Here is a 13,932-nt window from a genome sequence, read left to right as displayed (position 1 = left end):
GACTGGGCTACAATAAATAGCCTGATTAAAAAAAGTTTTACATATTATTGCATATTACTTTATTCTGTCCCTTATTTGAAATCACTGATGAGCCAGGTAGCTTGCAGAATGGTGCCACTCTGCCACCACCCCTGTCAGAGAGACAAGTATGATCTATGCCAGGGGAAAGGAGGGTATATAAATATATATATATATATATATATATATATATATATATATATATATATATATTACAGATAATGGTAATTTCAGCAATACCCCAAAATATGTATTTCCATGCTTGAATAACTGCTCTATGGGCCAGTTGGGGAGATCGGAGGTCTCCATTGTAACTGGCCCATATACATTATGGAGAACTGTATCTAGTCGGAACAGCCTCTATAGTGAACTGCCTGTATATGAAATTATATCCTGGTGCTTAGCATAGAGGACGGTGGACGCAGAGGTAAGTGGTGGGGGTAGGTTGTGCTTCCCTTTGTATTTTTTTATTATATTAGTCTTTTCTAACGCTACTAACATAGAAAATATAAAATCACGGATAAAATGCTTAATATATATCCCTACCACCTAAATAGATTTAATACTAGCTTTCAAAGCTACTTTTCGGTAATTGTAAGTAGCTCTTTTAAAGGACATGTTGGAGACCAGTTCTATATGATATGAGAATCACTTAAGTTTCATAAAATAAAATGCCATTTGCCTGTTTTCGTCATACAATGTGGACCATTTGTAATTGAAAATCAACCTTTCAACAAAATAATGTTCTTTAATTCCAGATGAACTGCAGATAACTCATGTATAACAAAGATTTTGTATGTGTAAAAATAATAATAACGCTAAGTAGAAAATGAGAATATTTTGCATTATTCGTATTGGGCAATCACATGTCCTATAGGTAATTCTGAAATATGTCATGTTATTAGAGCTCGCTTAGGTTTTACTTTCCTTATGAATAGTGAAGGAGCTGAAGCTTGAAAAGACCTTGAAAAGTATTCAATTGACCTATAAAAATGACCAATATTACAAGGGCAGAAAAAACTATAGCCCTTTACATGCTGCTCTAAAGAAGATAATCAGTTCCAGCAGCTCAAGCTTTTGACGGGTCCAGTATCTGGAGATGTTTTTTTTGCTATCCTTTGTACTGGCACCACTGCCATCATTGTTCTTTTTTATTCTTTGACTATTAAACTTGGCAACACATTACTGAAGAGCAGTGTTAGGGATTTTTTCAGTAATAAATATGTAAGAATCACTTTAGAAGGAAGCTCAGTGTTTAATCGGTAGAACATCTCAGGCATGTTTGATTGTGACTTTAGTAATAACATGACATCATTTATCACTGAGATGTTTTGTAAAATTACCTTTTTAACAGTACTCCTGTTTTGGATTCTGCCATAGAAGATATGGGAATAACCCTTAGGAATAAAAAAATATTTCTGACAGTTCTACCAGTCCCTGTAGCTCATCCTAAAATCATTTCTCCCACGCCCTTTATTTCTCTCCTCCACCAGTATGATACCAACTGGTTATTACTGGAATTACTATCTATCAATTGCTAATGTCTCTTGAGTCATGGAACATTAAAGGACCAATTGTATATTTTTTTTTTACATGGCCCATAAATTGTGCCCCAGCCTGTAGCCATGCACCTTGTATGGACGGGTCACAGCAGGGTTCAACCTGCACTCTGCTACAAGAAGAGAATGCAGCAAGGCTGCGTTAAATAAGGGGCAGACTCCAAGAGCTGGTTGTGGATCCGCAACCTAAATATTAATTCTAAAATTCTTCCACTAGATTAAATTGTCTACTGTTGTCATGTTCAATACACGTTCCACTGGCTTGGGTATGACTGCATTGCCAGATTTGGCGTTCGGCATACTGTTCCATTTAACTAAACAGACAGGTGGCAAGAGTGTCATGTCTTCCAAGGGGCAGAAGGGGAGGTGTTTCGAGTTCCATGCCCCTTATTACATATGCTTCGCCCACTTCAACTACCTCACCTTTTTGTCCCTTTTGTCCAGCCTATGTCACATCTTTGCCCTTCCAAAGTCTCTGATAGGTTGTCAGTGATATTTGAGCCAGAGACACCATCCTCCACGAGTACAAACATTGACTTATATATATATAAATGTCCTCTTTAACACAGGTTACACATTTCTTTAAAGTGGACATTTAATATTTGTAGATGATAATGATGCTCCTAATGTTTAAAATGTATGTGGAATAAGCTAAAGGTACTGGTGATTCAATATTTACTCACTGTGAAGAAAATGGACATTGATGGATGGATTTAACTGTAATACCTTTTGTAACAAGGGTTGGAATTGGCCATTATTTGGAGTATGCATTCAACCTCTCTTTTATTTCACAAGGCCCTACGAGCATCTGGCAATTACCAACCAACTAGCTTAGTTATATATTTATCCAAAATGAAACCATAGAAAACCCAAGTAGGAACCAGCCATTCTGTAAACACTGTCTGGAGCCCTTGCTTCACACCTTGGTGGCTTCATGTGGAATCAAAAGTAAAAACACACAAAAAAAAAAAAATCGAAGAGGCCCTAAATCTGCAAAGCAGAACAGTCTAGAAGGATGCTACCCCCAGGTAGGTCAGGTCACATGGATATAACGATATATAGTGTATACTGGGATTCATCTGTAGCACCGAGGAGAACTAGAATTCAAACTAAAAACACTTATTGTTGAGGTAGTTGAATTTTTTTGGTCAGTTTTATGTTATGTTATGAAAGAAGTGAAAATAACTAGAAACCCACTTGTGATTCTTTTAAAATTGTTCATTTTTACAATATAGAACACAATTTGTTTACGTTCGTACAGCAGGATTGCATCTACATAGCAGCGCTTCATAGATCCATATTGATGCATATTTCCTGGTGATTTATCCATGGCTTTAAAACATCGGCTAAGCGGTAGGACATCTGCTTAAGCTGATAGCACCGTGAAGCTCAGAGATTTTACTGAAGGAGATCACTTTCTTATTCATTTTCAAGTTCTTCAGACAGCCCACGAAAGAAGTCCTCACAGGGATCCGTTGTGTTTTCAAGGAAGCTGCAAGAAATAACCAACTGGTGTTTAATCTATGGTTGACAATTATTAACATGCGATTATCATGAAACAACACAGTGTCTATTGCCTATAAACTTAGTGCTCGCTCCATTGCTAGCAAAGCTACCCAGAATGCATTGTATGATGGCCACTAATGGATTATAGGTGAGGATAATTTACAGCCAATCACAGGAGAGCAAAAAAATATGAAATAGGAATATTTCTTCATGTTTTCCAGAAAATAAACAGAATTAGGAATTTTTCTGCTAATTTGTAAACGGCAGGTACCCTCTAGCAATAATTATGTGTAAAATGTGCATAATTATTTTAACTATATTTATGCTATGCATGCTTTCAAAAATGGTAAACTGACTATTTATTTATGATTCAAAGGGTTTCACTTTTTTACATGTCCCTACAGAAGGAGGTTGAAACTGAGTTAAAAAATATGTATTGAGACCTATTGATAGTTGAGGTGTTTAAAAAATGAATGTATTTTTTTTATACCAGGGACTGTCTCTCCTGAAGAGGGACATGTAAGTGGTATGACATAGCAATAAACCCTAGGGTTACCTGGCACTCCTCCAAGATATAACGGTGCCTTGGTGCTGGTAAACAGAGCAGAATTTGACCCAGTTGCTTGTTCCGACACCTCGTCTATGTCCAACGCCACTATATTTCTCTTTGTGGTTACTGCAAACAGATTAATTTTGCATATAAGACATATTATCATATCGCTTGTTTTTATGGAAACACCTGCTATAATGTGTGTGTAAACATATACATAAGCATTAACACACATGAACATGTGACGTCTTAGGAATTTCCATTAAAAAGGTTAATCTCAAAATTATTAAAAAACATTTTATACCCAAGATTAACTTAATAAAAAATATGCAGATTCAAAGCAGATGATGCATCTAAGCTTCCTTGACCTCCAAAACTGCTTCCTTTGACCTCCAAAGGACGATCACTGTGCCTGTTACCTGTTACTGTATGCCACTCTCCATCACACAATGATTTTTGAGACGTCACAGAAACCCAGGATTCTCCGGGACCTTCGTTCACTGAAAGAGTCACCTGGAAAACAACAACACAGATTTACGCATGAGCAGATCGTGTCCTATATAAGATGACATTTAATTTCCTTACTTAAACACTTTTTATAACTTAATCAGAAGCATCCCATCACAGAAACGCATCGACAGTAAATCACACTCTATCCAGAGGAAAAAATGCACAAATCATCTATTTAGATGGGATTGTATTTCTGAGAATGTAAAAGAATATTTCAAAATGATGCTTCCAGCTGTTTATTTTCCAAATAGAATGTGTTTATTGATTGTCACAAATGTCCTCCTTTTGGGATGTTTTATCATTTTATTATAACCTTTACCGTATTTAGCCATCAGAATCTTACCTTTCCAGAATCCATATACAGAATGAATCTATTTGCAATGTGTAGTAAGACACCTGTCGGGCTTTGTGGTCGGATGTCTAAAACCATTTCAAATTCTGGTCCCAAAACAAAAGCTTTTTCTAAAATGTAAAGAAATCGTAGGTGATTACTTCAAAATAGGGATACCCCAATAATCGTTGCCAGGTAGCTAACGAGAACACTACATACCTACAATAATGTGTCCTCCGTCATGAGCAAAGTATACCCCTGTTTCAAAGGCTCCCTCGTAACACGGGACAACTCCCGAGGACAGAGAAAGTCTTTCCAAAGGAATACCATTCACTTGCACATTTCTCAAGCATCCTGTGAAGCTCTTCTTTGAAATGCCCTTTAAAAGATATATGTTAAGTAGCATAAATATTAAGATTTAAGAGTTAGGGGTGAGAAATATATACAAAAAGGTGTAAACGTTATTCAAAAAGTGAAAACTAGATTAGCTAGTTGGTTCTTTTTTTGCCATCATTATCACTTGCCATTTTCTACTGTATGCAAATAAGCATGTGAATGGTTTGGCAAGCGGGGACGATGTTTTTGAAATGCACAGTTTCATAACCAGTATGCCTCACGTTTTGTGTGTAACACCTGCCCAAACTGTCCAAACTTGTCTTCTCTGTGTAACTGTGTAGATGAGTACCTGTAATTTTAGTGATAGGAGGCCCCCAAGATGGACGGAGGACATTCCTTCCAGACTGACTCGTCTTGTCAGGCTACCCTTGCGGGATTTCAGACCATCAACCACAAGACGGCCATTGAACCCATCCCAGCTAAACACAACCTGCAGAAAACAACAAAAAAACCTCTTCAGTAAAGGCTACGGAGACATCTTTTATGATCGCAGTTGGGATTTATTTCTCCATCAATGATATGACCTCTGGGTAGCTCATGGCCCCGTGCATAAACTAAGGAGCACAATACTCAAATATATGTATGTGATGCTACATTACCACAGATCTGTTTCAGGCTTCTATTTTCTTTTTCTGTTAAAGATTCTAGCAATGAGGGCCATAAGAAGCCCTTTAAGACCAAAACTAATTTTAAATAGAATTAAATGAACTGGTGAACATAATAGATATTGGATATAGATAGACTGTAAACATATTGTGGACCTTTAACAAACGTGTAAAGTATCATACACAAGGCATTAATACATACCGTATGCCACTTTCCATCATTGTATTTGTCTTGGCTTCTAATTTTGATTTTGTTTCCTTTGGTGGCCAAAGAAAACACAAAACGCCCTTTAGAAATATGAAGAGTCAGGTGACTTGTCTCGTAGGAGTCACTCATCATAAAAACCAAGCCAGATGGTTCATCTGTGCGCACTTCCAATGAGAAATGGGACCTGGAAGACCACATCACTTATGGGTAAAAAAATATGTCACTGATAGAATTGAACATATCTACTGTTACTTCAAAGTAGGATTAAAGTCTTAATCGTATTAATGATGCTAGAGTTTAAGTTCCATACCTGTCCTGCGAAAGTGGTTTATTCAGATCATAGATAATGTGACTTGCAGGAGACTCTCCAAACCGATAGGCTCCACTAGGTATTGTGAAGTTGGAAGAACCGCCACATTTTTGTGGTACCTTCTGTACATTTTTATTCATTGCATTTGTCATCACATCTACATAACTCTGTCAAAGGAACGTTTTAAACAGTGAATAACAGTAAACGGTTACCATTATACACACAAATAATAGCACAATGTGCTTAACACGGTTAACAGACACCAGAAACAGAACTGATCTATACACAGTTAACAGAAGTATACAGAGGGAATTTATGCCACTACTCATGAAAATTATGACAGATAGTCTACTACTTTCAGAAACAGACAAATACATGCTTGACAAGTAATTACCAGCTCATTATCGTTTAGGATGAAAGGATAAGGACTTCGAAGTTCATTCAGAATTAAAGACAAAGGAGGTTCCTCAACCATACAAGTTCCAAGCGAGACCTTTTGCTTTTCTTTATTATCAAAAAGGTTTTCCACTCTAGGGTCTTGTGCTGACCTGTTGAAAACAAACAAATAGAAGTTCGTGGCTTGTATACTTTGCCAATTGCATTGATAACATAACGTGGACAGCCACCTGGTCCTGTAGGTGGGTTATGGGTTTTATGAACACAAGTCTATCTAGCTCATCATATGGGCCCTCATTCTTTCTATGGCTCAATAATTTCTTATGATCAAAAACACCATATCCTTCTTTCGTTGGTTCTATAGTTTTGGTTTTGGTTGTGCAGGAATATGCAATGTGTCCATGCAATGCTTTTGCACCTATGAAGCATTTACTGAAATGTCAGCCATGATGCTTTCTGGCATATTGCCGACTACTTGCCTAAGCTTGAAGCTATGGACTTAGACTATTGCTGTGTTCCAATCTTCAGAAACAAACATACCTCTGGATGAAAACATTAGTGACACAACCCTCAAAATTATTTCCACCGAGGTATATGTTTCTTGGCGAATCTCCTGAGGACACTGAAGACCCAATGTTTTTGGTCACCTGCTCATCATCGATTAAGAGTTTGAGTCTGAAACAAAACAATTTTTTTTATATAAACATTTCTCTTCCTATGCTCCTTTAAAACAGAAAGCATGAAATGTAAATATTCAAAAAGTAGGGCCCATCTTGTTAAATAGCATGTTTTCTCGGCGTCATTAAAACTGTAAATCTTATATATGGCTTGGTTAATGGCTAGGTGCGCCCTATTATCCAGTAAAATACGGCCGCATGGCAACCTAGAGGCAACTGCCTCTTTGGATTATGTCACAGGCCAAAGAACTTCATAGCACACTTACTGGGGTTTCCCTTGGGTACAGATTACATGGATGAGGAGCCTTACCAAACGGCCTTCTAATGTATCTCTGCGTGCGTGTTTTATGTTGGACTTTAGTTGATGTGGATACTGTTCCAACATGGCAATCAGCGGCATGTAGAGATTCCGTGCACACTCCAGTTCTTGCACTGGGTGCACTTTTATCAGTTAAGAGTTCTTGAGTGCTTAGAAGAGTGTCATTAGCGAATGTTAGACTACAACTAATAGTACAATGGTTAACGTGTATGCCTTTTCACACACTACAGCACACCACTTTGGAATATGAATTTAGAGAAAAGCTGTTAATCATTCTACAAATAAGCACAATTTTGACATAATATAATTGCTTTATTCAGGTACAAATCCATGCCCAGTTTGCTTTTTTCAGTACAAGCTAACGCGGTATACTGCACACATACTGTACCTGGTTGACACTCCCTGACACTTAAAGAAACATAGCACTGCATACAATCACAATCACAGTATTTAGTGTATACTCACTGGTCATCTTGTCTTATCACAGACACATAATGGTTCCTTCCATCTGCGTATCTCTCCACTGACTGCAGTTCATCAGTTTTTGTTTTAACTGTTACTGTTCCATCTTTTAAAGCAATGTGTAATTCTTCAGACTGTTGGCAAATAATGTGAAATCACTTAGGGATTCTCAGTAAGATCTCTCTATCTTAGCATTTAATATTACAGTCTCAGAATGCCTTTTACATTTTTGTCTTTTCAGCAACCCTGTACATGTTGAAATTGCCAAAATTGTATTAGATTGTACAGTGGGGTATAGAAAATGCAGTAATAATTATGGTGGGGAGACCCACACACACACACATATTTATATACACAACAACTTACTAACAGACTTCCATACGAACACACATCAAATGACATCATATCCCAATACATACGAACACACATCAAATGACATCATATCCCAATGCACCCGGAGTGTGGCTCTCCGGCACAGCGGTATACACAGCCTGTGTGAGTGGAGGGGTTTGGAGGGGATGCACTGGCATTGGGGGGCTCACTGGACAGGTCCCCCTGCAATGTAAATTCTGTAAATTCAAACTGTTTAGGTGATGCACTGCTTGTTATGTTGTACCTATTATACAGCAGTGTGGTATATGGTGGTATTAATGTATACTTGTTAATTAATATTTTTAAAATGTCCGGTAGAGAAGATGCGCAAGCATTACAACTCCAAAAATGAGTGAGACGAGCAGAACTGAATATAGATACTACAAGTTTTAACTATTCTATAAGGTGCATGGCGTTACAAGTATGACCATACAACGCTTTACCTCCGTGTAATGATTAAACAACATGGCACTAGTCTGTGAAGTCTGAAATCCAAAAGATGCCTGGAAGTCACTAGGGAACCGGAATCCGTCTGGTTTCAGTCCAAGAGTCCCACCACGGGAAAACTCTGCTGTGCGGATAGTCTACAAAAAGCAAGAGAACTACAGCATGTAATAATTCTATTTGGAAAAAAAAATTTGCATTTGGTAAAATCATAAAAATGGACACTTATCCTAAATAGTTAAGTGAATTAATAAAGTAAAGCTCTACAAGGTAAGTAATGTCAAAGAGGCTGCTGGAAGTTCCTCCCCACCATTGGCGCTGGACTACTCTCCACCATAGCTGCCCTCCTTATTTTCTTTTCTGGAGGGGGCCTTGGAAAGAGTGGCACTGGACGGGGTGGTATTTTTGTTTGTGGAGGTGTTTGGGGAAAGGGTATGCCCGGATCATGTGGTATATATTTCTTTTTATGAACAGCCTTTTACTGAATTGATAGCCTTTTAAAACATTACGTTTTTGTATTATTTTCTTGTTTATGTCATTTGATTTGACGTTTTATTTGGTCCCACAGGGTCTTAGCCACTTAGGGGTTCATGAGTGTGTAGGTCATAGCATTCAAAAAAACATTTTTAAGGAAAATATTTTGGGCATAGTCTTGTGCCATAGAATTTCTAAAACATTACAAGAAAATCATTTGGGCTCGCTCTCTAAGGTTTTAATGTATCAGTAGTGAAGAAGTCTGACCTATCCCTTCATCTCTACCATATCTTTGAGAGGATATAAAATACCAAAAGCATTCTCAAAAGCAAAAATATAGCAACTGCAAGGAATAATCTCCCATGAAGTGACAGAATGCAGATACTTAGAGCACGTTGTGCCATCAGCCTCCGTCTAGTTATTCCGTTTTTGCATAGACTGAAGTGCAAAGGCCCTGAACACCCAGAGCCATGGACCTAGTGCTCACAGCAGAGGACCGGCAACTTAGAAATGTTTTATAAAACTATTGTATTTTTTGTAATATAATTTTAAACACACACACACTCATGAAACTATATACATTTACTTACACTCCAACCATCAAAGCATCTCCGACTGACACCATAGGTTTCCTGAAATGACGCAGAACTGACCGGGTTCTTCACATTTTTAACACAACCACGGAAAGAAGGGGTTTTGATATCAAATCTGTTTGGTGGCAAATAAAAGTCATATTAAATATTTCCATACAGATTTTTGATGACTTTTTTCCGTTCAACAATAATTAAACAATAAAAGACTCCCAGTCGCAGTAACATTTCTGTTTTAATGTCCTATCGTCCAATCTGGTCACATGTGAGGGATTCACTCAACAATATCTTGACTGGTTCACATGCACACGGCCCTTTTTTTCTATTCTTTAACGACTTTTCCCACTTTTATTGCCTGGTCTGTCTCTCCTGACTTATTTTACCAGGTATCCATCCTACTTTCCTTTTACATTTTACGCTCAACTTAATTATCATGTATATAATTTGATAAAGTCCCATACACTAGTGCACATACAGAATGTGAGTGGCCCATGTGGACAATTTGATTATCTGATTCAGATCTGAATTGGATCATTTGATAGTTTGTCATTAACTCACTTTTCTCTAATTGATGTCGGGACTCCACCCAAGTAGTATGTGTCAAAACTAAAGATGTCCACTTCACTGAGTAATATTGCAACTTGAGAATGAGAAATACGGATCATTCTGTCCCTGGCTGAAATCCTCATTACGATCTGCGGGAGGGAAGATATCATAATGTTTGCAAGTAATAACGTTGCTAGGTAGTGGAACACTGAAGGCAAGAGGTCTGACATCTCTCAAGGGCTTTTGTTTTTCCAGAAGCAGAAATGATTCACTCTGGGTTATATGGCTCCCCTCGCTGACCATCTAGTCACCCGAGATAACCTTCTCCGTTTGAGATACAGAGAAACAGAATGCCCGATGAGACTAGGCGCTCACTAAACGCAAACTAAAATAGAAACAAAGTGAAACCTTGCAGAGATGGAATACATGGAAGACACAATTTGATAATATATTGAATTTTAGATTACATTTTAGAATGCATACCACATGTGTAATGACCACAAACTCACCAAAATTATTAATCCATACATTGATGTTTTTATGTGCTGTGTACAATACCCTATAATACTCATTAACTATTTAATGAGTTTGATTCTGAAATTCCAAAATACTTAGCTTCTATTATTGTGGGTATAGTATTACACATACAGTAGAGTGTATTATTTACCAGATATTCGTTCCCATCATTGATACGGCCAAGAGTACTTTTTGCTTCTTTCACCGTGTCTGAGTTTAGTTTGTACCTAAGCATCAGGAAGCCATCTTCAATATTAAGACTTATGTAATTGTCCTGAAAGAAGAGTAAAACGTTTGCACTAGTTATCCAAGAGGTCACCAACTGAGGAGAGATTGAACTGTTTTAGCTCATCGTCAATCTCTTGCTTTGTGGCAAGTAAACTAGACAGAATAGCTCAAGAATATCATTCATTTAAATGTCATATTTAATGGATGGCAGTGGTGTACACCTTAGGTCCCGTGGATCACACACTGGGTTTTCCACGCTGCTTTTTAACACACAATGTCACATATGCTATTTGGGTGGAGAAAACCTAAAACTCAAGTTAGGGCTCCAAATGTATGTTTCATACTGCTCCCATTGGTCTCCGTAAGTGTATAAATCTCTTAAATTTATATATATATATATATATATAAATATTCTTTCTTTTCTTGGAGATGTATATAGGGATTTTCCAGGGAAACTAGACACATAATCTGCGTTGCTCCAGAGTGAATTAACTGAGTTATATTTTGGGGATTTGCAGATCACAACCAATAAAGGTTCTACTAATTGCCAAGGTTCTAAGTAATTTTATTTGGAATATTCTTGACTAGCCCGGGTACGTATTCACAAGGCTAGGTTATATTACATATGATACATCCGGCCTCAATGCCGTAGAGTCGTGGAATAACATCCTGAAAATCTACTGTAGGTTTGAAATAGAGAAATACAAAGATAAGATACCTCATTTTCTGCAAAGAACAACAAGCCAAGATCTGCTGTGGTCTGGATAGTTTGTTCATAGGTCAAAATTTTGATACTGGGTAATCTGTACTTTATGATTGCATATCCAAAGCCTTCAAAGTAACTTCTCTCCGACTCCTCTTTGTATCTGAAATGGTAAAGTATACAGCATAACATTGGAAACATGACTTACTTACTTAAAAGGCTACCTGAAACAACTATCAAGACTCAAAATGTAACCGATCTTATCTTAGCTTCAGGATAACCATATGCCTATCCCATGCATATTCAGGTGATCTCACCATATTAACTTCCTCTGCTGGAAGAGTCAAACGCTCTTTTCTTAAAAAGGCCACTATTTTCTAGGAGCTCAGAAAATCAGCCATTTCCAGCGAAATAATCGGAAATGCCTACACTGTATTTTGGATATATTTGATGTTTTTTTCTTTAATGGACAAACTTTGGTTTCTTTAAAAAACACGAACATTTCTAAATGAGCCCAAACCTTTTAAACGGTAGTGTATATACTGTAATGACAATAGCGGGAGAGTACCTGCTGCATGGTTCCACTTCGGTAGTGTTAAGGTTGAATGTTCTCTTGAAATTATATAGGCTGACTCCAATCTGGTTGAGAAACTCAAATTCGATGCATCCCCTGAAGTTGCGATAGTTCAAACTTTGTGGTGGCTTAAAAATAATAAAATTTTGTACAAATCTTAATCATAAATTCTTAAAGTAGTGGCACACAAATGGGCTTAGAGAACTGGCACTATTCACATTAAACTTTTGCAGCAAATTAAACAAAAAAAACTTTTCCTGGTGGGTATATATTTATATATATATATATATATATTTAAATGCCTTTTTGGGTTTATGAACTAATCCTTAAGTTTTCTTTTACCAGTCTGGCACATACCCATCCCTGATTATTCAGTTTCAGTATTGTTTATAAGAAGAGGATGCTGATAACAGAGATCATCTCAAGCATTGACCCTTTTTGTTTTAATCCTAAGCATCGGTTGATAATTGTTCTTGTAGTTGTAGAACCACACACATTGTAAATGACTTACTCTGAAGTCTGCAGGGTAGCCTCCAACATAAAAGACAACATCGTTGGGATCGAGGTTCAGAAGGGTGTACCCGTCCGCTTCAGTTTTGTAATTATCAACAGGATCTGGTTTAGTAGATGTATATGATTTTGTATATTGCAGGGTTGCATACTGATATATTCTGTCAATTAAAAAACACAGACATGATCATGACAAACGTTTAATAGTTCTGCAGCATAGTTTCTCAATCTGCTGTATATTTATGCCTCAGAGTAGGTCTAATAGGTCCAGCAGATAATCCAACACTTTTTGGTTTAGTTTCATAAATTTATTTTATTAGGAAGTATGTAGGTTCTGTTACAGGTAAATATATAGAATATAGGAAGCCTGTAAAATTGTTTGACCCACCTGATCATAGGTACTGGATGAACCAATATTGGGGGGATACAAAATCCTGATACTTGGAAAAAGGTTGGGAAACTGTGATCTAGTACACCACTTTGAAAGTGATCTTCCTAGAGGCAAATGGATGGGGGTAGTCTGATCTTACATAGTTCTAAACAAGCTCTTAGTGTGGTACCTACAATACAGTGTCTACTCGCGATATGATGACAAGGAGGTACAGTATATGTTTGTACCAATGTTAAAAATGAGTGTTTTACCTTTCCAAAACGACTCGATCCATAATAGCTTCTTGTGGGTTATTGTCTGATACATAAGGGGTCACGCGTATTTTTGCTTCATTGCCTCCCAAATTAAGAACATAAATAAGTCTGTCATCTTCAACAGCAAATCCCATGTAATCCCTGGTGGCCTACAGAGAACATAGAAGCAATGATTAGTATTCCAGTGAATTACCTACAATACCCTAGGTAGTGTATCCAGACTCTAATAGTCAGTTACATATACATCTCAGAAATTACTGGACTTGTCTAAGATGTTTGGACAATCATAGTTTACGAGTTCTGCTGAATCTTCTGCTCATTTGCATGATGCAGACCCTGCTCCCTCTCTATGTAACAGTAACATGATCTGTCTATCCAAGTGCCTCCTCTACATCCAAACACATTTAATCATTCTAACAAAATCTAAATAATCTAAAATAATACTCTAAATTTTTTAATTAACATTTGTTTCTATGCAGTGAA

General features: G+C 37.2%; 1 protein-coding gene across 1 annotated transcript in view; it reads right to left on the bottom strand.

The window, feature by feature from the left end:
* Nucleotides 1–2,780: 2,780 nt before the first annotated feature.
* Nucleotides 2,781–13,932, bottom strand: part of LAMA3 (laminin subunit alpha 3) — a 96,172-nt gene continuing 85,020 nt past the window's right edge. Inside the window, exons 58-76 of the mRNA XM_053466221.1 lie at nt 13,447–13,598; nt 12,806–12,965; nt 12,289–12,422; nt 11,736–11,883; nt 10,941–11,063; nt 10,286–10,422; nt 9,728–9,845; nt 8,663–8,803; nt 7,851–7,981; nt 6,930–7,064; nt 6,388–6,541; nt 5,994–6,160; nt 5,678–5,867; nt 5,160–5,300; nt 4,694–4,853; nt 4,487–4,605; nt 4,053–4,146; nt 3,640–3,759; nt 2,781–3,069 (exon numbers count right to left, since the gene is read on the bottom strand). Of these exons, the coding sequence (XP_053322196.1) occupies nt 2,924–3,069; nt 3,640–3,759; nt 4,053–4,146; nt 4,487–4,605; nt 4,694–4,853; nt 5,160–5,300; nt 5,678–5,867; nt 5,994–6,160; nt 6,388–6,541; nt 6,930–7,064; nt 7,851–7,981; nt 8,663–8,803; nt 9,728–9,845; nt 10,286–10,422; nt 10,941–11,063; nt 11,736–11,883; nt 12,289–12,422; nt 12,806–12,965; nt 13,447–13,598 (2,670 nt within the window). The 3' untranslated portion in view covers nt 2,781–2,923. The remainder of the gene's footprint in view (nt 3,070–3,639; nt 3,760–4,052; nt 4,147–4,486; nt 4,606–4,693; nt 4,854–5,159; nt 5,301–5,677; nt 5,868–5,993; nt 6,161–6,387; nt 6,542–6,929; nt 7,065–7,850; nt 7,982–8,662; nt 8,804–9,727; nt 9,846–10,285; nt 10,423–10,940; nt 11,064–11,735; nt 11,884–12,288; nt 12,423–12,805; nt 12,966–13,446; nt 13,599–13,932) is intronic.

Source organism: Spea bombifrons, chromosome 5, assembly GCF_027358695.1.
Source record: "Spea bombifrons isolate aSpeBom1 chromosome 5, aSpeBom1.2.pri, whole genome shotgun sequence".
NCBI lineage: Eukaryota > Metazoa > Chordata > Amphibia > Anura > Pelobatidae > Spea > Spea bombifrons.
The sequence above is the reverse complement of the archived record's forward strand: the minus strand, read 5'-3'. Positions and strand labels throughout refer to the sequence as shown.